The following is a 22,008-nucleotide window of genomic DNA, read 5'->3' on the forward strand; positions in this document are numbered from 1 at the left end:
TCTCTGACAGTGTCAGAGTGAATGAATGATTCACTAAATCCGATGTCCCCATGCTTATTCCAATCTAAACAATCGTGTACGCACAATCATGGTTACAAAAAGCAAGACCACCTTCATCATGTCCTCCTTTTCGCTTTTTTCTTTCTTTTCTTATTATACGAGTAATTCTTTATTGACTTTCACCATATACAAATTTCATATCGAACGTCGAAAAAAGTTTTTTTTTCACGTAAATACAATCAATTAAATGACATAGATAAAAGTTCGTTGTTGCTTTCACTTTTATGAATTTGGTGTTCCAGCAAAAAAAAGAAAGACAGAGAAGTCGTGGTCGTGGGATTATTAAAGAATAGATGTTAAAGGTGCCCGGGATGGAGAAAAAAGTTGCTGCTATGTTGAACTTGAAAGCATAGAATTAGAGATGTTACCCTTTTTCATCCATCTCAGAATATCTTGATTGGATCAAGATAAGGTTATACGAGTCAAGTGGAATGTTTATGGGTAACATCTAGAATGAAAACAAACCATTTGGACTTGACGAGTCAAAACGTAAGTTTTATTCTTTACATTAAAAGCCTAATAATTATTTCATCTTTGATCCCTTGTTTATCGATTATTTCACTTTTGCCCCACTCTGTTCTGTTTTTTTTTCCCATAGAGAGTAATTAAACAGAGCATGATTCGATCATTCAATCTCCATCGGATCAAAACGATTATCAAGTCCAATGATCCGAAGCTGAGTACCAATGAAGTGACGGCGGTTGTTCATCGGAGAAGAAACCACACGCTTCTTCGCCGCTTAGAAAATCGTCGTGATCCTCTGTTTGCTCCATTTTCACAAACTGTAAGAAACTCCCGCCGGTAACCGTCGCCGGAGGCGTTAACCTTCCGTTATCTGAACTTGTATCTTCGTTTAGAACGGCGCTTGAATCGCAGCTATCGGAAGATCCAGCGTCTCCGACTGCAGTTGAATTCGGCAGAAGGTCGCGGAGGTCAGTGAAGCTTCGCCGGTAGTTAAAACCGGTTGAATGTTCTAGAAACTGCGGAGGAGACGACGGAGTCGAATCAGTCTTGTGGGAACTCTCCGGCAATGAAACTTCTTCTTCTTTAACACTCTCCGTCGTAGCTTTGTTGTTGTTGTTGTTGTTCTCTTCTTCTACGCTTATCTTAGCTTTGATTTTACTGATCTGCAATTAAAGATTTATGAATATCAAACCTTTTCGCATTTTCGAATCATAAAGTTATGTTGTTTAGTTCTTTTATTACCTCTTGGAGAAGAGAATCGTTGTCACGCCGGAGGGTATCGAAATTGTGGCGGAGAGAATCGTATTGGCTCTTAAGAACGCCGTAATCTTTCTCAAGCTGTTTTGTTTTCCACCGTGCGCGACGGTTCTGAAACCAAACCGCTACTTGACGAGGTTGAAGTCCAAGCTCTTGGGCTAGTTTCGTTTTCCTCTCTGGTTCGAGTTTGTTCTCAAGCTCGAAATTTTTCTCAAGAGCTTTGACTTGGTCAACTCTTAATCTTCTCTTCTTCTCCGATAGACCCATGTGGTGGTGGTGATTGCCGGAATATTCCTCCATTAGTGTAGCATCTTCGTCGTAACCTTCAAGCATAGATTGGTAATTGCTTCCGTATCCTCTTGGACTCTGTTCATCTGTTTTTGTTATAAACCAAATGAGTCTTGTCAATAAAAGATACAAGTAGAAGAGAGGATCACAACATTGAATCTTTGTCTGAAATTAGCAAAGAAAAAGAGAAAAATGGTAAGGAAACCTGTAGAAGTGGAGATTAGAGCACACATTGAATCTGAGCTGCTTAGTCTCTTCATGATGACACCCAAACTAAAAGAGTTACAAATCCCTTCGGGATTTTTAAATTTTCGTTACAAGTTACAACAACATTGTTGTAAGAATAATTGAGCTTCTTTTACGGTAGAGGAACAAATTAGAGAAACAGAGAGATATGGAATGAGAAAGTCCAAAAGAGGAGAAGCTTATTGACAGAGGAAGAGAAGTGAGAGCAGCAATGGTTCTTCTTTGTTTTCAATATGAACAAGTTGGTTTCACACTTTCCCTTTCTTTAAATAAAACCAAACTTGGGTTAAAAATGTAACCAAGGTTAAGTTTGAATCAGAGCTATATGGCTCAGCTCGGCTCTGCAGCGGAATCTGTGATACCGTATAGGGTTTATTATAATTTTTGGTTTTGCTTAATTAGGGTGTAATTATTTTGAAAACTTATAAACAGTGAAAAGTATATACATACGTAAGAAAGAGGTATTTTAAAATAATATAACATCCTTTGAAAAACGTCACAAGATACGTCACAGAAGATTTGATGACAGAACGATAAACTATTATTTGTTTAGTAATCTCCTAATGCCTAATCAAGTTTAAAATTGGATTGGATAAGATTTTTAAACTATAGGGATGGTATATTTTAATCCCATATGAATACATTTAATGTATGAATATGTTATCGTTGGCACAACGCAGAAGAGTGGGAAAAAAAGGCTTGCGGTTTGGGGAACAAAGACTGACAATTTGGGTTTTGGTTCATTGAATTAATTATCCAAAAACTATGGGCTCAAACGGCACCGTCAAGATGACAAATGAATTAATACGGTGAGATAACGTACACATGAAAGTTTAAAATGGTATGGTGGAAAATACAAAACCATAACATATGTTAAAAAAAAAATGAAGCTTTTTAAAATAGGAAAGTATAATGAAATGTTGCAAGAACAAGATTAAAAAAAGGCTTTGGGTCCATCGCTATTTTCAAGAAAGGTTAGACTCATTTCATTTGCGATCAGTTTTCAACTTTTAAGAAACCATATCTAAAAGGGATCAAATGAAATATGGTATAGAACTTAAGAATAAAGAGATGGCAATGTGACCCAGTCTGAGTCAGATAATGGACCACAAAAACTGTATTTGTTCTTATAAGGCCTGATCCGTTTACTGTTATATATATTTAGTTTTTTTTTTGTTTTCGTGGTTGTTATCAGATTTTAAATTAAATAGGTCGAGTTGGACTGAATCTGGATGACACAGCACATGCACTTTCGAAGATATACTAAAAAATACACATTGAAAATATCTTGATGGAGAAAATAAAATAAAAGAGAACGAAGGAGATTTGGATTATTTTATGGTAAAGTCTCGAGAATCTGCAGTATTCTCATATATTTATCCACATTTCAAGTTTGTGTCTTCTTATCTTTACTCGTAAGCCATAAATGTCTACAACTTTTTTAGCATTAGACAGTCACACAACCAAAACCATTAGCTGTTGTTAGCTAACGATCGATCACTCGTATTTGTTGTTGTTGGTGTGGCCATGTAGAAGACACACCACTTTATGTCCCATCCACTAGTGTTGTTTGTGATGTTCAATTTCTTGTCTGAAATCAAGGAAAAGGCATTTTTGTACTATGAAACATTCTGACCTCTAACCATTGATTAATTTGACCCTATCGAAGAGACATAATTTTGTGTGTATATTGCAACGAACAAGTGGATAAACATGATTGACATATATATACTTAGCACACGGTTTAGCGGATATAGACTTTTTCATTTTAACAAGTGGACCAACCTGACTAATTACAATACAGGTATTTTATTATATACTATAGCTATATCTCTACCCTCAAGCAATTTGACGAATATTTTGCATAATTGTCCTTTTTAATAAACTTTTTTTATGCTAATCTAAAAGGCAAAATTACTACTATATAAGTTTAACGCTTTTGAAGTTTTATTCGAGACAACTCTTTCGCTTCTTCCTCTCTAGAGTAAATACATAAACCCAACCTTCTTCAATAACAAAGCCTTTACCAAACACATTTGCATTTATTTTATTACAACAAGAAATCAGATTCACGTGGATAAATCTCAGCCGTTGATATCCTTCTAACGGCTCTTATTCGGTCCTACTTCCATCGCCGTTTGTAATGAACGATGACACGTGTTAACAGTTTCAATCCTCACCGTTGGATGATTTTTCACTTGGTATTCATCCTACAGAGCAAAGCCAATGCACAATCATTCTCACCGAGTCCCCCTGAGTTACAACCGGGTCAAACTCCGTCGAAAACCACCGTCTTCGCCGTTCTCGTCACTTTCTTTTTCGTCATCGGATTGCTCTCCGTCTATATCCGCCATTGCACTCGCCCTAATCCCGAATACTCCACCAGATACTTCCGTCGTCGCAACGCCAACGACGGCTGTCCACGGCGAGGCGGACTTGACAACGCCGTCATCGAAAGCTTCCCTGTTTTTGCTTACTCATCCGTTAAAGAATCTAAGATCGGATCTAATGATTTGGAATGCGCGATTTGCCTCAACGAGTTAGAAGATCGCGAAACAGTGCGGTTGCTTCCGATTTGTAACCATTTGTTCCACATCGATTGTGTCGACGCTTGGCTTTACTCGCACGCAACTTGCCCTGTTTGCAGATCTAATCTCACGGCGAAATCGAATAAATCCAGTGAAGGAGACAACGACGGTGTTCCGATGAGAGGCGATGTCGTGATTGACATTGAAACCGTCGAGGTGGCGAAGAGCCACCACCACCCACGGTCGAGTTTTGAAATCGCCGGTAAGTTTCCGAGGTCGAATTCGACGGGTCATTCGATGGGTCGACTCGGTGACGGTGCTGAAAGGTTTACTCTACGGTTGCCGGATGATGTGAAGAGGCGAATAATGGCGGTGAAAGGACGTAGGCTGAAACGAACGAGAAGCTTCGACGTTGCTTTGACGGCGGAAGGCAGTTACGCAGTCGGATCGGGTGGGATATTGGACCGGATCAGCTGGCCGGATCGATGGGGTTTGACTTTGTTTGTTTCGAAGTCAAACTCGGGTTCCGTTAGATCACAGAAATCTAACGGCGAACCGTTGAATTGAATCGACATTATGTTTTGTGGCCTTGGCTTTGCTTTGGAGTGGTAAAAAAAGTTAAATTTCAAGTTGGTTTTGTATTATACAGAAAGGTCCAAAAGCTTGTTTAGCAGCTCGCTAAACATGTATTTTATTTTGTTCTGATTCAATCTTTGTATTTTTGTTCTGAGTCAATGTTAATATTATTAGAGTTTTATGTCAGTTTTAGCGCAACAGGCATTGATGTTTTCACAACTTTCATATTTCATAAGATGACGAAAACATGCATGCGTCGATCAGGTGAAGCTTTCCGAATTTCGTATTACAAAATCATCTGTCCTTCACGATAGTTTTGACATACGTTACCGCTGGTACTCGAGGGATTTAAGAAGAAATAAATTAATGCAATTATATACCATTAAAATGATAAAAATATGGAAAGTGGTTTAATTTGGAAAAGATTAAAAACCAAAAAAGAAAGAAGACAATCGACGACTATTTGACCCATGTTGGTACTCATATACTTTGGTTACATAAAATAAAAAATAGTGTCCTTTCTTGACCTAAACTATAAATATATATTTATATTATCTCCAATCTCAATGATGATCCAGCAAATTAAAAGAGAACAAAACTAGTCATCTATCTTTTTCTTAGATCATCATTTTATTCCGATGGGAAGGATCACAAGTTTTGCAGATCTCATAGGCAAAATCAAAGACAAAGCTTCTCAGAGCAAAGCTGCTTTTGTCTCATCAAACACTAAAGGCAAAACTCTTTCTTTCCATCTCTCTGTCCTCCGTGCTACTACTCACGATCCTTCAACTCCGCCTGGAAATCGTCACCTCGCCGTTCTACTCTCCGCCGGTACTGGCTCACGAGCCACCGCTGCTTCCGCCGTTGAAGCCATCATGGACCGTCTTCACACCACTGGAGATGCTTGCGTAGCTCTCAAATCTTTGATCATTGTCCATCACATCGTCAAACACGGTCGCTTCATCCTCCAAGATCAGCTCTCTGTTTTTCCGGCTTCCGGCGGCCGTAATTATCTGAAACTTTCCGGGTTTAGAGATGAGAAATCCCCTTTGATGTGGGAGCTTTCTTCTTGGGTCCGATGGTTAGTTTTTTATAAATAAATTATTTTTTAAAAAAGGAAGTTTGGATTTTTATATGTTTTGATTTTGTTTTAGGTACGCTTTATATCTTGAGCATCTTTTATCAACTTCAAGAATCATGGGATTTTTCATATCTTCGACATCGAACACAGTTCACAAAGACGAATACGAAGAAATGGTTTCGTCTCTTACCAACTCTGATTTGCTTCGTGAGATCGATGCGCTTGTTGGCCTACTAGAAGAAGCATGTAAAATCCCGGATCTACCCTTCTCCGGTGGCAAATCTCTCGCCGACAAGATCACCCATTTGGTCGGAGAAGACTACGTGTCTTCGATCAACGAGCTTTATACGAGGTTCAACGAGTTCAAAGAGCGGTCCAACACTTTGAGCTTCGGAGACACCGTCGAGCTTGTCTGTGCTTTGAAGCGGCTCGAGGGTTGTAAAGAGAGGTTGTCTGAAATGTGTCATGGGAATTGGAAGAGAGGTTGGATCGATGGGTTCTGGGGTTTGGTTCTTGAGGTCAAGGCTATCGTTGGTAATCTAGTAGATGATAATTATGGGCAGGTTGGGAAATCGATTGTTGAGTTTGGGAAGAGAGAAAAAAGATACGAATCGGCTCGGTTTACCGACCGGTTAATTATGGGTTACGGTGATGCTGTTCGGTTTTCTTCTGGTAGATTTCCGAATGTGGATCGGTTTAATTTACCCGGTTTCTTCTAATCAACCATTATGTTGAGTGGACGACTTTGATCTTCTTGTGAATTTTTTGTTTTGGTTTATTTGTTTCGGTCAGTTGTCTTGTGAATTTTTTAAAATCTTTATTAGCCACACACAAAAAAAAAACGAAACAAAGATGTTAATTTAATTATCTGTGGGTCTTGATGTATCAAGAATGGTTATGTTAAGATGACAAAAAAAAAAAAAGAATGGTTATGTTATACTGTCTTTATCACACACCCAAAAAAAAGAATTTGAAACATCATTTTTTTTTTGTCAAATGGAAACATCATTTAAAGAGAAAAGGAAGACATTTATATATTTTGTTTTAAAGTCAAAAAATAGATTTCGAAACTTCTCAATTTTTTTACCCACGGATTTTATTCAAGTATAATTTTTCAAGTTTGAATACAAGAAGACCCCAAAGGAAGAAAACAGCAACAAAGAGGAAGAAAGGAATGTATTAAGGAAAACACAGAGAGATCTCTCAGACAAAATCATGATAAGAGAAGAAAAAAAAAACAAGATAGAGTAATGCCCAAGGCTCATTTTTCAAGCCAAAACGGCGGCGTAAAAGGCTCCCGCAATGACGGTGCTCACAAGGAAAGCTTTGTTAGTCAATGCTGAGTCAGCTACCGGTGCGTTAGGTCCTGGAGCAGGAGCTGGTGTTGGACCTGATGGGCCTGGAGCCAAACCATGTGGTTTCGGGGGAGAAGCCATAGGGGGAGTCGTGGGCGACGTGGTCGGTGGTGAGACGGTGGGTGGAGTTGTTGGGACGGGAGTGGGTTCGTTGACTGGAACCGGTGGTGAAGCAACCGGAGTCGGTGGCTGCGCAGCTGGTGTAACAACTGGAGAAGGAGACTCTACCGGTGGGAGAAGCGTGATGGGTGCCGGAGCGGGAGCTTGAGCGAGACATGAGGTGGCAAATACACCAAGAAAGATGAGAGCTTGCAATGTCTTAAGAGCCATTTCTCTATGGTTTTTCGATTTCTTTCGTTGTTTGACGATAGAGATAGAGAACCTGAGAAAACTTCTCTCTTGTCGTCTTTGCTTGGTGGTGGAAGGCAACAAGACTCATCAATATATATATATATATATAGCTAATTATGAAGCACGTATATTTAAGTATTTGATATTGTGAACTCTTTTAAATCATGCCAAGCACATACTGTACATAGAGAGATGCAACTCTTATTTCTTTATTGGTTTAGTAATATATTGGAAACAAAGTAGTCTTTACCAAGTCTCTTGAATTTTGAAGTTTTCTTGAAGAATTGTCTACAAAAGGTCAAAAGCTTATAAATCTGATCTGTCGAATTGTCAAATGTTGTAATCTTTTTCATCGAGCCAATCTCCAATTCGATGATTTACACGAGGACTAGACCTAGTTCTAATTGGATTAAGACTTGTCGTGTTAATTAGGGAATATATAGAAAATGTCGTGTTAAAAATTGGAAACTAAACCGATTTAAGAAAATGACATTTGGTGTCACACCACAGCGATTCACTTGAGATATTTAAATCACTAGTATTACGACTATTTTGTTCTGTTTAGAGTCAAAGACCCACGCACGCGCCATCCATACTTGGCTCCCACTAAGGTTAACGACGAGGCAGACAAGCAACCTATTTCTATAATCTGTGAATGATTATGACTTTTTATATTATAAAATAAAATATTTTACAATTGTTCTTTAAAATTATGTTATTAAAGTTTGGTTGGATGAACCTTCATCCTAAACCGAAATTTATAAAGCAACCACCACCAAAAACCAAACCAAATTCTAGATAACTCATCCTAATTAAATGCATATTGCTTTAAATATGTGTTTTGATACCTCTAAGGCCATCCTTAACGGTATATACTCTTGTGTCTTAGAGTATTAAAAAAATTATAAGATAATAAAACAGTAGTAATAAATGTAGCAAGCGAGTCCTCAGCAATATGTTTTCTGGGTGAGATGTTAGTGGGATGTGGCAAGCAATGATTTGTTCCCATTAAAATATATTCCTTTTTAATATTTTTTCCATACTATTTAATATTTTAATATTTTTTTTTAATTTACAAGTAGTAATTATTTTAATATTTTTTTCTACTAAGATATATCTTTCAGTTTATCCTTTTAAAGATGCCCTAAGTGTAAGGCAAGGTCCTAAAGCATGCTCACAAATTTCTCTTCATTTTAAATTATATGAGACTTATAAGTGTTATAATATTGTTGATATATTTTTTTTTCTCTTCATGGTTTCTATATCTGTATATATTTTTTCTTTAAGAAGAATTTTTTTTAAAAGTTTTTAAAGATAAAAAATTCAGCCAATGATTTTTAGTTTTTAACTTCTATAAGTCTTTCCTAAAAACATTCACAACCACTATAAAATGACTTTTTTATTTATTTTTATATACGTCTAGTAAATAAAATAAAACTTTTTTAATAGCGAAAATAGTATAATTAATATTAAAAAATAATTTAAAAGCCTGCCCCACATCCCAAATAAAAAGACGTTTAGAAAAGGCAAAAAAAAAAAAAAAAAAACGATACGAGAATTGGGAAATCGGAGAATGGAGCAACCGACGAAAGAGACGACAGTGAAATCGGAGGTTCCAATGAATGATCAGAACCCGAAGCCACCGCATAGTGCTGATCTGAAACCATTGGATAAAGGAGCTGAAGATGCGAGTTCTGTGATCTCTTTATCTGATGAATCTACGCTACAGGTTGAAATCGAGACCAAAGGCGGCGATCATGCCCCGCCGGCTCGTACAGCTTCCGGATCGAGGAAATCGGTCCATTGGAATCCCGAATTGGTTTCTGAATCTCCGGCACCGGATCAGAAGGCCGTCTCGTCCTCCTCCGCCGCCGGATCTAATCCTTACGTCGCTCGTGCTCCAGCTGAAACTTCGGATGCCTCGTTGAAAGGTACTGTGACTTTTTGTTCTGTGCCTATGAGAGATGTGTAACCGTTTTTTAATCAAAGAAAAAAATCTCTTTGAAATTGGATCAGAAACGATGGAATCTGTGAAAGGTGTGCTTGGGAGATGGGGGAGGAAGGTTGGAGAAGCCGCAATGAAGGCCGAGAGCCTTGCCGGTAACACATGGCAACACCGTGAGTTTCCCATCTTATGTTCGTTAGCCCTGAGATTTTTTTTTAGGTTTCGATGGAATTATCTATCATGCTACATTCTAGTATCCCTTGTTGATGAGTTTGAGCAATGGAGTTTGTGAAACGCGTGATATATATCATCTTTCTCTTCTTATGTGTATGCACTGAGCAATATCTTCTGTGATTTGATGTATGGTCTATCAGTGAAAACTGCTCCCAGTTTTGCGGATGCTGCAATGGGAAGAATTGCACAGAGTACAAAGGTTCTGGCCGAAGGAGGGTATGAGAAAATCTTCCGGCAAACCTTTGAAACAGTTCCAGAGGAGCAGCTGCAAAACTCGTTTGCATGCTACTTGTCAACCTCAGCTGGTCCAGTCATGGGTGTTCTTTACATATCTACTGCTAAGCTTGCCTACTGTAGTGATAACCCTCTCTCTTATAAAAATTCTGGCCAAACTGAATGGAGCTATTATAAGGTAATCTTCTTTATATTCAGAATATTTCTAGTTATGAAAGTTTTTTTATATTTTTGTGTTCGATAACTATGTGGCATCCACCCACGGTACCTCATTATGATCCATCAAAATTAACATAGACTAGAATGCGACCTCCTAGATGATAGCATTAACTTACCATTAAGCTGAAGGAAGTTAGATTTTATGACTACTTTCTTGTGTAGACTATGACGACACTTATCATTATTATTACTGCTTATTATTACACTTATCATTATTATTACAGGTAGTAATCCCATTACATCAGCTTAAGTCGGTTAACCCTTCGACAAGCATAGTTAATCCCGCAGAAAAGTACATCCAGGTAATCTCGGTCGACGACCATGAGTTTTGGTTCATGGGTTTCTTGAACTACGAAGGAGCTGTCACATCTCTGCAAGATACATTGCAAGCCGGTGCCTTACAGTCAGTGTGAAATATATACCCTGGTGCATTCTTGATCACAATAGCCTTTTTTTTTTTTTTTGCAAACTTAAAATTATTTGATTCTCATTCTTAATCAGTTACCATGTCTTAATATACCAATATCATTCCTTTGCTTTTTTTTTTTCTTAAGATATTAGGACATGGTTGTAATAAAATAGATGATTTTGTTGTTACTCTTACTGTCCTCATTGCACTATGTGATATGCAGACATAACTCTTATTTCATTCGTGATTTAAATAGGATTTGCAGGAGGAAAATAAAATAAAATAAATCAGTCATAAATACCAGCAAATAGGCACAGGTACGTATACAGATACAGGGCCAGTCAATCTCTTTACCATTTCCATCTGAGTTCATGAGCCCTGGTTCGATTCTTCTCCTTTCCTGTTTTATCTTCAGCAGCTGCTGCAAACTTGTTGCTCTTGTCCAAGATTTTCTCTGCTTTTTTAGTCTTATCGTAGTCTACTTCCTTCTTCCTCTCTGTGATCTCTGTCTTGGTATCTCCTTCCATCTTTATACTTATGTTCACCTCCAATACTCGCTTGCTCTTTCTCATGGAAACATCGAGGGACGCTTCTCTTTCCCGTCTTTGTTCATACAGTCGGCGTAGCTTAAGAGCGAGGTTATAGATCCCATCCTTGAATTCCCCTTCCAAATTTCTTTCGATTTCCATTTCAAGCTCATCGCGGATCCTCTCTTCTTCTTTGGACAATACGAGCCTCCTCTCCTCCTAGAAAAAAAACTTGTAAACAATCAGTAGCTAACTGGCTTTTCTTTCCATTACGATGAGAAGGATACTACATTACAGGCGATTATATATAAAGTGTATAATATAAATATATATCTTACTTACGTTCTGTCGGCTATAGTCTTGGTGGTCCATGGCTTTTCAAATCTCCTCCTCTTATGTTGCCTATGTACTGTATGTTTCTTCACACCAGAACCAGATTCGCAAATGGGGTTATAAAACAAGGTCGTTTTGACATTGACATTTGTCTTTGATGGGGTCCCTCTCCGGTATTATATAGTTTGGTGGTCCAAAATAAGTTACAAGGTTTTAAGTGACAGTTAACTAAACAAAACCACTGAAGCATTTACCCGCCAAATAGCTCCCTAATTGCAAGTCCTGGAATTTAGCTGATCGAACAGAAACTCAGTGATGTCCTTATAAAATGTTGGTGAGAATAGTGCTTTACTTATAAGGCTGCTCTATGGGTTGCTTTAAAGTAGGATCTAATATTATCTCTCTCTCCCTGATTTATATTAAGAAGAAGAAGAAGATTCATCTCATCTTTACAATTTTTCTTTTTTTAACGCGAAAGACACACCAAAAGTTGCTAATTGCGATTAGAAATAAAAACACGATTGAATTCAGTGAATGATCATAGCAGCTGTTTATAACGAAGGCAAACCAAATTACTTAATAACAAGGAAGACCTTTTGTGAAGGTTTTTTCAATATATTTGGGCCGACCCAATTTATGTATTAATCATGGCCCAATAAATAAATAAACCCTAGAAGCCTTGTTTAGAGACATCAGAAGCCGAAGTGACTCTTGTCGTCCGTCCGTCCGTACGAAAATGGAGGTCTGTAGCAGCTCCTCTTCCATCATCACTCGTCTCCCTTCGACTTCGAGCATCAAACGCCATGGATATCTGGCGGGAAACGCTTTCCATAGAATCTCTTTTCCTCCCCTCCAGCGAAAAGTTGCCTCTACCGATCTCAAATCCCGTCCCCGTACGACAACTGTGAAACCCTAAGTTCCTGTTTCTTTTTGGTTCGTGCTATGTTATTGATTCACTCATTGCTCTCACGTTTCGTTATTGGACTTTTTCTAAACCCTAATTTGATACGCAATTGACTTTTATTATTTTGTTTTTCTCTTTTGAATTTGGATTTTTGTTTGGCTTATCGCTGAGGTTGTTACCATCTTGGTGTTTCCATAATTGGCTAGGCACGTTGCGTTGTAGTAGAAAGTTTCCAGGAGAAACAGTCTCTGAAGAAACATCAACTGGAGTCAATGAGTTTGGTGTGGAGGATTGTGATGGAGCAGTAGAAGACTCGACTAGTGAACCTCAAGCTGTAGACGAGCAGCAGGAAACTCAATCCCTTGAGTTCTTGAACGATATTAAGGTTATAACTAACATTATCTTTTAGATTGTTGTGATTTCCTTTTCTTGCAAGGAATGTTTTTATGTATATACCAATTGTATTCTTATCTCAGTACTATTCGCTCGACTAGATTGACAGAGTAACCATTTTCATTCCATCTATGGTAAGTGACTGATGTTGTTATTTGTCAATGTACACGTAGCTGGTGGACTCAGACAAAACATATTCAATCTTGCTCTATGGGAGTGGTGCAATAGTTGCTCTCTACTTGACTTCTGCAATCGTCACTTCACTCGAATCAATCCCTCTGGTTAGTATTACAGACAAAACTGCTATTTAAATATATATTTTTTGTACTCACCTTTGATATTTGTTTTCACAGATTCCGAAGCTAATGGAAGTGGTTGGTCTCGGATACACACTCTGGTTCACTACCCGTTACCTGCTATTTAAGGTATGCAAAATATATGCTTGCATAACCAACTGAGTTTAAAACTTGATTCATGTTGTTTTCCTTAAACCATTCACTTTATTTTGCAGAGGAACAGAGACGAACTCAAGACCAAGGTTGGTGAAATAAAAAAGCAGGTTCTTGGGTCTGATAGTGAGTGATTTGAGTGACGACTAGTTGCTATTGTTTTTCTTGGCTTGTAGAAATTTGTTGCTCACAGGTTTTTCGTTTTCCCACTCGTCTTTATGGAAACAATTAATACCTCTTTGGGTATTTTTGAGAGAAATGCTTTTTATGATTAGAATTTTAGAAATGTTCCAAATAGCATATTATGTACGTGTATGTGTTTTTTCCAATGTTATGGGATTCGACTTTTGCATCTTGCAAAGATACGTATAATTGCGCTGTCCAAGCATCAACATCTCAGGCATCAACTTAAAATTTTGAAATAGATAACAACAAAAAGACTATGACACATAAAAGTTACGGAAATATTTAGTAGTTTTGGACCTGGGCCTGGGCCTGGGCCTTTATAAGAGAGACCGATCGAAGAAGGTAAGAAGGGCGACAATCAGATGCGGGTGGGCGTACCGGTAGCAGCTGTAACCACCGTCGCCGTCGTCCTCCGCCCGGCCATAGTTGCAGCATCCGGAAAGAGGTCGATGGGTTCGAGTTCCGTTGGTTCAGGAGCTTTCACGACCATCAAAGAAACCGTATCCGTGGAGAAAGAGATCAAGAAGAGCAAGTTCATCGCCATCGCTGGTCCTATCTCGACCGAGCAATCCGCTCAGTTGTTCCTCTCTCAGGTCCGTGATCCTCGCGCTACTCACAATTGCTGGGCTTATAAGATCGGTGATCAACACTATCGATGTAGCGATGATGGTGAACCATCAGGCACAGCAGGGAAGCCGATTCAGTCTGCAATTCTGTCTTCTGGATTAGACAGAGTTATGGTTGTTGTCATTAGGTGAGAGCTTCTTGAATCTTGATAAATTTTTCTATTTTTCATTTTTTTTGTAAGAATACAAAAATCTCTTCTTTGTTCCTTCTCTCATTAGGTATTTTGGGGGAATCAAACTTGGAACTGGTGGTCTTGTTAGAGCGTATGGTGGTGTTACATCTGATTGCTTGAAAGCTGCTCCTACTTGCCTTGTCAAGTCCAAAGTAAAATGTCTTTTTGTGTGTGTGTTGTTTGTCTTCTTGATCAACTTCATCATTGACATTTCCTGTTTGTTTATTCTGCCAGGTTCAAATGGGAGTCGAGGTGACATTTGATCTTTTAGGTGTTCTGTACAATCAGGTGAGATTTTCAACTTTTTTTTTTTTTTTTTTTTTGTGATTTGAGTGTGTCAATCTATGCTCATGGATCTCTTATGTCTATATATGTGTCATAGCTGCAATCGTGTCAGGCTGAGGAAATCAAGGAAGACTATGATACTGGTAAAGATGGTACTGCCATGGTTTCTTTCAAGGTTGAATTTGACCAGGTTGAGAAATTAGAGGATGCTATCAAATCAAACTGTAGACGAGACCTTGTCTTTTACAAAAATTGAGTTAGGTGAAACATTTCCATGTAATAATCTTTACAGAATGTCGTGAAAATTGAAGCACATTTTATTTAAGCAACAGAAGGAGAGTGTCGTGTGCTCGTTATGCGCTGTTTCAAAATATTTTACTTTTTGATGATATATATAGCCTACTAGTTCAGGCTGTTGTGTTGCAGAAACAAATTAACAGAAAGGAGAAAGGAAATCACTCATTAGAAAATGCTGTATATTACAAAAGGAACTGGCTCATGGAAGCAAACAACAAAGAGGACGACGATATCAAGCAACATCAAAAGAATAAGAAACAGTACATATATGTGTATACAAACCGACACAAAGTATAGTGTGTGATACAAAGCTGTCTCAAGAGAAGGACATTAACCTGTGACAGCTAAAAGAGCTAGCTCATCACTTCTTTTACTTTGAAGGTGGTGGAGTAAAGAAAGGAATGTTGAAAGGAAAGTTAAAGGGAATGTTGCTGGGAATAGGGAAGTTGACCTGTGGAATGTTAGGGATTGTGGGCTGTACCGGGTTTGGCAATGAAGGTATCTGTGTGCTCGGCATTGGTGGCAACCCGGTGGGCTGTGGTAGAGTTGGTTGTGGCGGTGGTAGGGTTTGTTGTGCTGGAGTTGGTAGAGAAGGAAGTGGTGGCATAGTGGTTTTGGGCAGAGGTGGGACTGTTAAAGCTGGAGGTGTTGACTGGAGAAGGTGTCGATGAGCAGATAGGCCAGTGAAGAAGCTTGTGAATGCTAGTGCAGTGACTAGAAATCTTACAAAGGAGTTCGTGAGAGGAGCCATGGTGCTATTACTGCTGTATTGTGCTTTGACTAGTTCTTGTTGGTTTTAAGTGAGGAAGAGACTTGTGCTGTAAACCTCTATTTATAAAAACGATTTTCATCAAAGTCGGGTGAGAAGTAGGTGGAAAAAGTTTGAAGAGTTATTTGTTGGGTCAACTTACTAAACCAAATCTTTGTTTCCCAGAAGAAAGCTATTTACTAGAAGCAACCATGGGACTTCATCAAAAAGGGGACCAATTGGGTAAGAAAAAGATGGCTAAAATAGTCGGCTGATTCATATTTTGATATATCATTCATACCACACTATCTTTGAAGATAATTATGGTTTATTTGCAGATATCTGTATGCAATACCAAGAAAGAGTTGCACCACTTTGATTCATATAGACATTGTAAGTATACATAACACCTGGGGTTTTATACCTTTACATCTAACTTCTCTAATGGACTAGGAGAAACAGAGATGTACAAGTATATGAACACAATCTCACTGCTGCTGGGTCAACAACGATCCTTCATTGATGTTGTTCTTTTGCCTCTGATGAAATTTTACCATTCACTACAGGTTTCAACGATTTCTTGAGCTTAACCAATCCTTCATTTCCATTTACACCTTGAACAAACAAGGCACACTTGGTTCTTCCACCTACTGTCATGATCTCAGCTCTCACTGCCTTTGTTTTGGCTGCTTTCAGCGACTCTGCAACCTCTGACATTAGCCCTTCTCTGTCGCTACAACTGAATACGACTCTTGCCAAGTCTCTGTTGTTATTACAGTGACCCAATCTCAAGCTGTCTTCTAAAGATGGTGTGGTTGGTATGTCCTGAACCATCTTTTTCAATTCGTTGAAGTACCTGACAGTCTCTCCAAGCACAGATGCTTTATCCTGCTGTTTAGTTTCATTTAACATAATGGAATTTAAGAAAGTGTTAATTCTCTGACTTATATGTATTTTGTGTGATTGGATGGGGAGCTATATAACTTACTTTGACCAAGTTTGGAAGAATAGTGCGGAGAGTTGCAAATTGGCAGTTAATCCTAAGCCGTCGTCTTCTCTCTGCGTCACTATGTTTCTTCGCAGCGGCTTCTTTTGATTCGGTTTTCGGTTTTGGCTTTGTGACTGAGAAACCTCTGGAGAACAGCTTGCTGCTTGTGGCTGCACCTGCACCTGCACCTGCACCTGGGAAGAAAATATTTCTTCCTATTGTTGTTGGATACGTTGTTGGATTGGGATTGTAACACCGTGAAATCGGACGCACCCCCTGCTCTAACTGCATTAAACACACAACACAGGCAATACAACAAATGATTGGTTCAGCGACAGAGTAGGAAGAAAACATATTCGATTGATGATGAGAGAAGAAGTAACACAGAGAGGCTTACATGGTGAAGTAAAACCATTGATTGCGCGACACAGAGAGAAGGAGACGTACGTAGAAACAATAAAGGGAATGCTGATTTTGCTGTATGAACATATAGAGAAAAACTAGAAAACATGTAATAAGAAGTAATATATGGACAAGATACCAAAAGGTAATAACTCAATAAATGGGTGATTAATACGAAATTAAGCACGAGAATATATTGTAATAACTAGTCACCAAAGAGGAGATAATAATAATAATGATTTGAGATTTTCTTTCACACATGAAAATCTGAAAACTAATAAAAGAAGCAAATGACTGAATACAACAAACGACATCAAGAAAAGTGAAATTAACAACCTGAGTCTCATCAAGAGTTTAATTATTGAAGATACAAATTTTTAAGGTAAAATAATCTTTAGACGTTGTCCTTAGTTTTTCTTCTTCAATGGAATCAGTTTCACTCTCTTTCCATTAACTCTGCATAGTTTCGCTGTTCGAGCCATTGTGATAATCTCTTGGCCGTCCTCGTCATCAGACCTAACTACCACTTCATCAACGTTAGCTCCAGAACCAGCGTAGTGTTTCTTGGGGGTTAAGGAATTTGGAATCTCTGCTGATTCAGGTAAAGCCATCTTTCGTTTTCCTTGGAATTTGTGTGTAAAGAAGGAGTGATTTTAACTTTTTGTTTAAAGATAAGTTATGCAAAAAATTTAGTCTTACAAACTATATATGACCAATCAAACATGTATTTTTTGTTCATGTGTTTAGGATTAGATTCATTGAATGTTTGTATTTCTATATATCTTTCTAATTATACCGTTTGATAGTGTTGAATATAATTCTTCAAATCTTTTATTAAAAAATATATTTCTATATGTTGGGTAATTAACTATTTTTGTTGATATTTTTCCATTTAGATTTGGTTAAAGGTTATTTACTTTTTATTTTGAATACAGAAGTTAAAAAGGTAAATATATTTTGTAATGTTGAATTACCGTTTAATCCGCTCGAACGTTGTCATGACAATAATTGTTGTATGTCAATTGAGATATTTTATCTTTACATGAGTTTTTGACTTTTATTATAACGTTGTTTTGGATTTGTGAAATAATTAGGATTAGCAAACAAAACCTAAACAAGTTTGTTTATTACATGAGCAAAAACCTCTGTCTCAGGAAAAGGGTTTCGTTAAAAAGCTTCAAGATACATCAAACACTACTACAAGTTTTCTTAGAGAAAAAAAAAAACCTCTCTGCTCTCTCTCTCTGTGGAATCTATCAAACTAATGGTTAAGCTGTCTAAATGGTGACCTGTCTTCAATTACAGCATCTTCATGCTTCATTGCCAATCTTGGAGAACCAGTAGTTTCACCATTGTTGTTCTCTTTACCAAATCCATCACAACATTGTGTAACTCTCTCCAAAGTTTTCATCAGCTTCGTGTCTCCATCACACAGCTTCAACATTCCATCCTCCATTGCGCTGATAAAACTCAAAAGATTTCCCTTTTCTGATGACAAACTCGCAACTTCTTTAACTAGCTCTGTCTTTTCCGCTTCTGAGGTCTTTAGCTTTACCTGCATTTGTGTGGTTACTTCTTTCAACTCTCTCTGCTTAGTTTCCAGTTCTGCTCCTAACTTTGTTGCTTCTTGTCTGAAACAAGAAGCATTCTCACCTGATGCTTTGAGTTTCTTGCTGAGACTAAAGATTTCACCTTCAAGCTCTATGATCATCATCTTTTTTGATTCAGATTCTACCGCGGTAAGAATCTGTGTAGCAGAGAGTTTCTCCCATGCTTTGTGAAGCATGTTAACCTTGTTTTGCTCCTCCGCCAGTAGCAAAGATACAGACTTGAATGAACCCTCCCATTTATGCTTCACCTCGCGCAAGTCCTGTTCTTTCTGTTGTAAAGCACCTGCAAAAATCTCTCTCTCTTTCTGCAATTCCGTTTCAGCAATTGTATGCGCAATGAAGACATCCTCGAGCTCCCTACTAAGTGATTCTTGTTCCAACAACTCTAGCTCTCTCTGTAGATTTTCCAAAATATCGTCCTTATCCCTCATAAGGGTTTCTATCTCCGACACAGATGATCTTGTAGAGTTGATAGACTTTAGCTTATGCATCAGTTCATTCCTCTCTTGCATTATGGCTTCTCCAACTCCAACCTGTTCAATAAGAGAAGCTTCTACTCTTTTGCGCAGGTTCTGGTTTTGCTCGAGTTCAGCTTTAAGCCTTTTAGCAATAGATTTCCAGATCCACAATTGGAATTCAATCTGGTACACTTCAGAGGTTTTATCAGATAGTTCAGAATTTGCTGTTTCTAGGGCCTCAGAAACGTCAGCAAGTTTCCGTTTCGAGTCGTTTTCCACCTCTACGACTTTCTCCTGCAAGCGAAGTTGACTCTTGGTAGACTCCTCAAGCCTTCCCTTGTAATTATCAAGCTCCTGTTCCCTATTCTCTTCATTTAGATCAATGGCCTCACTTTTTCTAACCAATGAGGTAGTCTTCTCAACCTCTTCTGCCAACTTGGCATATGCGATGTCCACCTTGCTGCAGAGTTCTCTAATATTCTCCTTGGAATCACTTTCAAGCTGCGAAATCTGCTCCTCTAAAAGCACCCGAGACTTCTGTGATTCCTCAAGCATCTCCTTATACTTCTCAATTTCTTTTTCCATCACTAAATTCTTCTCTTTGACAAAACCAAAGGACTCAATCTGCCTTGTTAAAGCCACCACCTTCTCACGTTCTGAAACGAGGTCTGAGTTTGTGTTGTCCAGTGCATCACAGACTTGTAGAAGTTTCTCTTCATAATCATTTTCAGCCTCTTCTAGTTTTTCTTTCATCTGAGTTTGGAATCTAGAGGATTCCTCAACCATTTCTTTGTACCTCTCTACCTCTTTTTCCATCTGAATCTTCTGATCTTCGATAAGATCCAGCATGTCTATTCTTTTAAGTAAGCATGCGACCCTTTCCCGTTCTTCTTCAATCTCTAGATGTGCCTTGGCCAGTGCAGCATTCTTTTGATCTAGCTGCTCCATCAATAGGGAATAACTCTTTTCTTCTCTTTTCTCATCCTTGATTTGTTCATCCTTAACATTTGCAAGCCTTGACTGAGCCTCGGAGACTGTTCTACTTAGCACTAAAAACATAACCGAGATCTCTTCATATTGTAGTCTCACTTTAGCTGCAGAAGAGTGACAGTTTTCAAGTTCCAACTCGACATCTTTCAGTGCTTCCTCCTTGCTTTGCAACCGCAACTGATAATCATTTATCTCTTCTGCCATCTTATCCAGTCGGGAACTCCATTCAGCTTCTTTACTTCTTAAGTTAGCTGAACAGGTCTTATGAATGTTTTCCAAATTCCGAAACTTGTTTTTCAGCTTCGATAGTGCAGAATTTCCTGATCCCTGAATTGTAGCTTCCTGGAGTTCTTTCAATGAACCCAGCAACTCCTGGTTTTCTTGTTCCAGTTTCCCATTCTCATATTTCATCTCCTTAAGATATGTATCTTTCATGCTCAAAGATTGTCTCAGCTCTGCAACTTCCTCATCCCTTTTGCCAGCCAAATCATCAAGTTGTGTTCTTGCGTCTTTGTACTCTGCAAAAGCATCTTCGTATCTGGTTTTGAATTCCGAAACTTGGACTTCAAGACGTTTTCTTCTGGTCTCTTCTTGAGTCAGGGCAGAGTTAGACATCTGCAACTTCTTCTGAAGATCCTCTGAGATTCTAGTAAGTGAATCTAGTTTGGCCTGAAGAGAGTAGATTTCATCCAGAAGCGTTGATTTTTCTTCCTCCCACTCTTTCTTGCTAGCCTTGAACAGATTCTGAAGCTTCTCATATGCTTCCTCAAGGTGCTTAAACTGCTCCTTCTTCCACTTCAGTTTCTCTTCTACTTGAGCCTTCTCCTCTTCCATTTTAATCACCATATCATCTCTTCCTCTCATTTCTTTCATAGCTTCAACAGTTTTCTCAACTTGAATTCTTTTCTTCTCGGCTGCACCTAAAAGCCCTTTGAGCCCCTCAATCTCAGCCCTATAGACATTGTTTTCCTGCTCCAGATCAATGTTCTTCTCAGTAGCTTCATCCAAAGCAGACATCATACTCCGTTTCTCCTCTTCCAATTCCCGGTACTTATCTTCCCCGTTAGCTCTAAGCTTATCATTAGCATCATTCACACGCTTGAGAACAGAATCTTTCTCTCTCAGACACCGTTGTAAATCCTCGTTCGCTCGCTTCAACTCAGAAACATCTCTCGTTTTCTCCTCGATTTCGAAACACTGCTTCTCATTCACCAATCTCGCCTCTCGAATGTCAACTAATTGTTCCTTCTGGACCTTCTTTAGATTGTCAAGAATCTCCGTTTTGTTTCTATAGTCCATCCTGAGCTTCTCATTCGCGGCTTTCACTTCATCAAGCTCTTCATAAACCTTCTCCATTTTATAAAATACGTTCAAGGCAAGCACGATACTTGCACACAATTTTACCCTAGATACCAAAATCAACAACAATGACGCAGATTAGAAATTCAGCACCTAAAAATCTTTGATTCTACAGATCTAGAGCAAATCAAGAAATAGCCCAAAGCTAGTCAGATCCTCACAAACTAAAATCTTAGAACCAAAATCAATTTTTATCATCTCTCCAACTGCAGAAGATGAAAATATCAAAAACCCTAATTGATAGTAAGACACTCAATTCAAAACCAAGTACCTGATTCGGAAACAGTTAATCTTCAAAGCAGAGATGTCATTAAGAAATCGATCGATCTGCGAGAAAATGGGAGGAGAGAAGAGAAGAAGACACGAACTGAGACGATCCAAATTCCAAAGTAAGGAAGGAGCCGTTGGAGAAGAAAGGGGAAACTTGTTTTAAATTTTAAAATGTTGCAAACCGAGAGAGAGAGAGATCCAAGTTAATTAACGCCGTTCCGTTCAACATTATGGGCCGGCCTTTACAAATCCCCTGGCCCATT

General features: G+C 38.5%; 11 protein-coding genes across 11 annotated transcripts; 5 read left to right on the forward strand and 6 right to left on the reverse strand.

Moving 5' to 3' along the window:
- Nucleotides 1-372: 372 nt before the first annotated feature.
- On the reverse strand, nt 373-2,040 carry LOC17879999 (homeobox-leucine zipper protein ATHB-16). Its single transcript, XM_006284131.2, has 3 exons — nt 1,775-2,040; nt 1,267-1,655; nt 373-1,187 (listed from the first exon to the last, which is right to left on the reverse strand). The coding sequence occupies exons 1-3, from the start codon at nt 1,827-1,829 to the stop codon at nt 717-719; spliced, it is 915 nt and encodes a 304-aa protein (XP_006284193.1). The 5' UTR covers nt 1,830-2,040; the 3' UTR covers nt 373-716.
- Nucleotides 2,041-3,763: 1,723 nt separating this feature from the next.
- LOC17878554 (RING-H2 finger protein ATL32) lies at nt 3,764-5,105 on the forward strand. Its single transcript, XM_006284095.2, has one exon. The coding sequence runs from the start codon at nt 3,966-3,968 to the stop codon at nt 4,908-4,910; it is 945 nt and encodes a 314-aa protein (XP_006284157.1). The 5' UTR covers nt 3,764-3,965; the 3' UTR covers nt 4,911-5,105.
- A 294-nt stretch (nt 5,106-5,399) lies between these two features.
- On the forward strand, nt 5,400-6,796 carry LOC17877601 (putative clathrin assembly protein At4g40080). The gene is made up of 2 exons (XM_006283928.2): nt 5,400-6,000; nt 6,074-6,796. The coding sequence occupies exons 1-2, from the start codon at nt 5,558-5,560 to the stop codon at nt 6,717-6,719; spliced, it is 1,089 nt and encodes a 362-aa protein (XP_006283990.1). The 5' UTR covers nt 5,400-5,557; the 3' UTR covers nt 6,720-6,796.
- Nucleotides 6,797-7,058: 262 nt separating this feature from the next.
- On the reverse strand, nt 7,059-7,782 carry LOC17878150 (classical arabinogalactan protein 3). Its single transcript, XM_006285983.2, has one exon. It carries the CDS (start codon nt 7,683-7,685, stop codon nt 7,269-7,271), a length of 417 nt encoding a protein of 138 aa, XP_006286045.1. The 5' UTR covers nt 7,686-7,782; the 3' UTR covers nt 7,059-7,268.
- A 1,461-nt stretch (nt 7,783-9,243) lies between these two features.
- On the forward strand, nt 9,244-10,987 carry LOC17879988 (GLABRA2 expression modulator). The gene is made up of 4 exons (XM_006284115.2): nt 9,244-9,637; nt 9,723-9,824; nt 10,026-10,297; nt 10,563-10,987. The coding sequence occupies exons 1-4, from the start codon at nt 9,280-9,282 to the stop codon at nt 10,749-10,751; spliced, it is 921 nt and encodes a 306-aa protein (XP_006284177.1). The 5' UTR covers nt 9,244-9,279; the 3' UTR covers nt 10,752-10,987.
- LOC17878173 lies at nt 10,788-12,181 on the reverse strand. The gene is made up of 2 exons (XM_006284888.2): nt 11,617-12,181; nt 10,788-11,493 (listed from the first exon to the last, which is right to left on the reverse strand). Exons 1-2 carry the CDS (start codon nt 11,644-11,646, stop codon nt 11,098-11,100), a joined length of 426 nt encoding a protein of 141 aa, XP_006284950.1. The 5' UTR covers nt 11,647-12,181; the 3' UTR covers nt 10,788-11,097.
- Nucleotides 12,182-12,251: 70 nt separating this feature from the next.
- Nucleotides 12,252-13,699, forward strand: LOC17880570 (protein CURVATURE THYLAKOID 1D, chloroplastic). The gene is made up of 5 exons (XM_006284463.2): nt 12,252-12,500; nt 12,718-12,896; nt 13,078-13,185; nt 13,258-13,329; nt 13,416-13,699. Exons 1-5 carry the CDS (start codon nt 12,344-12,346, stop codon nt 13,485-13,487), a joined length of 588 nt encoding a protein of 195 aa, XP_006284525.2. The 5' UTR covers nt 12,252-12,343; the 3' UTR covers nt 13,488-13,699.
- Nucleotides 13,700-13,856: 157 nt separating this feature from the next.
- Nucleotides 13,857-14,979, forward strand: LOC17880821 (IMPACT family member in pol 5'region). The gene is made up of 4 exons (XM_023778836.1): nt 13,857-14,293; nt 14,385-14,490; nt 14,573-14,626; nt 14,721-14,979. The coding sequence occupies exons 1-4, from the start codon at nt 13,902-13,904 to the stop codon at nt 14,877-14,879; spliced, it is 711 nt and encodes a 236-aa protein (XP_023634604.1). The 5' UTR covers nt 13,857-13,901; the 3' UTR covers nt 14,880-14,979.
- Nucleotides 14,980-15,056: 77 nt separating this feature from the next.
- Nucleotides 15,057-15,898, reverse strand: LOC17877829 (protein PELPK1). The gene has a single exon (XM_006285570.2). The coding sequence runs from the start codon at nt 15,669-15,671 to the stop codon at nt 15,291-15,293; it is 381 nt and encodes a 126-aa protein (XP_006285632.1). The 5' UTR covers nt 15,672-15,898; the 3' UTR covers nt 15,057-15,290.
- Nucleotides 15,899-16,156: 258 nt separating this feature from the next.
- Nucleotides 16,157-17,274, reverse strand: LOC17877586 (transcription factor bHLH131). The gene is given in 3 exon segments (XM_023777941.1): nt 16,157-16,201; nt 16,203-16,559; nt 16,657-17,274. Coding segments are annotated over 3 exon segments (756 nt in total). The 5' UTR covers nt 17,011-17,274.
- Nucleotides 17,275-18,154: 880 nt separating this feature from the next.
- LOC111829547 (uncharacterized protein At4g38062) lies at nt 18,155-21,873 on the reverse strand. The gene is made up of 2 exons (XM_023778835.1): nt 21,747-21,873; nt 18,155-21,521 (listed from the first exon to the last, which is right to left on the reverse strand). The coding sequence occupies exon 2, from the start codon at nt 21,470-21,472 to the stop codon at nt 18,320-18,322; it is 3,153 nt and encodes a 1,050-aa protein (XP_023634603.1). The 5' UTR covers nt 21,473-21,521; nt 21,747-21,873; the 3' UTR covers nt 18,155-18,319.
- Nucleotides 21,874-22,008: the final 135 nt, after the last annotated feature.

Source organism: Capsella rubella, unplaced genomic scaffold, assembly GCF_000375325.1.
Source record: "Capsella rubella cultivar Monte Gargano unplaced genomic scaffold, Caprub1_0 scaffold_7, whole genome shotgun sequence".
Classification (NCBI taxonomy): Eukaryota; Viridiplantae; Streptophyta; class Magnoliopsida; order Brassicales; family Brassicaceae; genus Capsella; species Capsella rubella.

Bases quoted from the DNA above. Each gene is read 5' to 3' on its own strand.
- LOC17879999 (XM_006284131.2), bottom strand. From the start codon at position 1,829: ATGAAGAGACTAAGCAGCTCAGATTCAATGTGTGCTCTAATCTCCACT. The intron at 1,656-1,774 runs GTTTCCTTACCA...TAACAAAAACAG, and splicing joins TCTAATCTCCACTTCTACAG to ATGAACAGAGTCCAAGAGGA. The intron at 1,188-1,266 runs GTAATAAAAGAA...CTTTAATTGCAG, and splicing joins ACGATTCTCTTCTCCAAGAG to ATCAGTAAAATCAAAGCTAA.
- LOC17878554 (XM_006284095.2), top strand. From the start codon at position 3,966: ATGACACGTGTTAACAGTTTCAATCCTCACCGTTGGATGATTTTTCAC.
- LOC17877601 (XM_006283928.2), top strand. From the start codon at position 5,558: ATGGGAAGGATCACAAGTTTTGCAGATCTCATAGGCAAAATCAAAGAC. The intron at 6,001-6,073 runs GTTAGTTTTTTA...ATTTTGTTTTAG, and splicing joins CTTTCTTCTTGGGTCCGATG to GTACGCTTTATATCTTGAGC.
- LOC17878150 (XM_006285983.2), bottom strand. From the start codon at position 7,685: ATGGCTCTTAAGACATTGCAAGCTCTCATCTTTCTTGGTGTATTTGCC.
- LOC17879988 (XM_006284115.2), top strand. From the start codon at position 9,280: ATGGAGCAACCGACGAAAGAGACGACAGTGAAATCGGAGGTTCCAATG. The intron at 9,638-9,722 runs GTACTGTGACTT...AAATTGGATCAG, and splicing joins TTCGGATGCCTCGTTGAAAG to AAACGATGGAATCTGTGAAA. The intron at 10,298-10,562 runs GTAATCTTCTTT...TTATTATTACAG, and splicing joins CTGAATGGAGCTATTATAAG to GTAGTAATCCCATTACATCA.
- LOC17878173 (XM_006284888.2), bottom strand. From the start codon at position 11,646: ATGGACCACCAAGACTATAGCCGACAGAAC. The intron at 11,494-11,616 runs GTAAGTAAGATA...TTTTTTTTCTAG, and splicing joins AAGACTATAGCCGACAGAAC to GAGGAGAGGAGGCTCGTATT.
- LOC17880570 (XM_006284463.2), top strand. From the start codon at position 12,344: ATGGAGGTCTGTAGCAGCTCCTCTTCCATCATCACTCGTCTCCCTTCG. The intron at 12,897-13,077 runs GTTATAACTAAC...ATGTACACGTAG, and splicing joins AGTTCTTGAACGATATTAAG to CTGGTGGACTCAGACAAAAC. The intron at 13,330-13,415 runs GTATGCAAAATA...TTTATTTTGCAG, and splicing joins CCCGTTACCTGCTATTTAAG to AGGAACAGAGACGAACTCAA.
- LOC17880821 (XM_023778836.1), top strand. From the start codon at position 13,902: ATGCGGGTGGGCGTACCGGTAGCAGCTGTAACCACCGTCGCCGTCGTC. The intron at 14,294-14,384 runs GTGAGAGCTTCT...TTCTCTCATTAG, and splicing joins GTTATGGTTGTTGTCATTAG to GTATTTTGGGGGAATCAAAC. The intron at 14,627-14,720 runs GTGAGATTTTCA...TATGTGTCATAG, and splicing joins TAGGTGTTCTGTACAATCAG to CTGCAATCGTGTCAGGCTGA.
- LOC17877829 (XM_006285570.2), bottom strand. From the start codon at position 15,671: ATGGCTCCTCTCACGAACTCCTTTGTAAGATTTCTAGTCACTGCACTA.
- LOC111829547 (XM_023778835.1), bottom strand. From the start codon at position 21,472: ATGGAGAAGGTTTATGAAGAGCTTGATGAAGTGAAAGCCGCGAATGAG.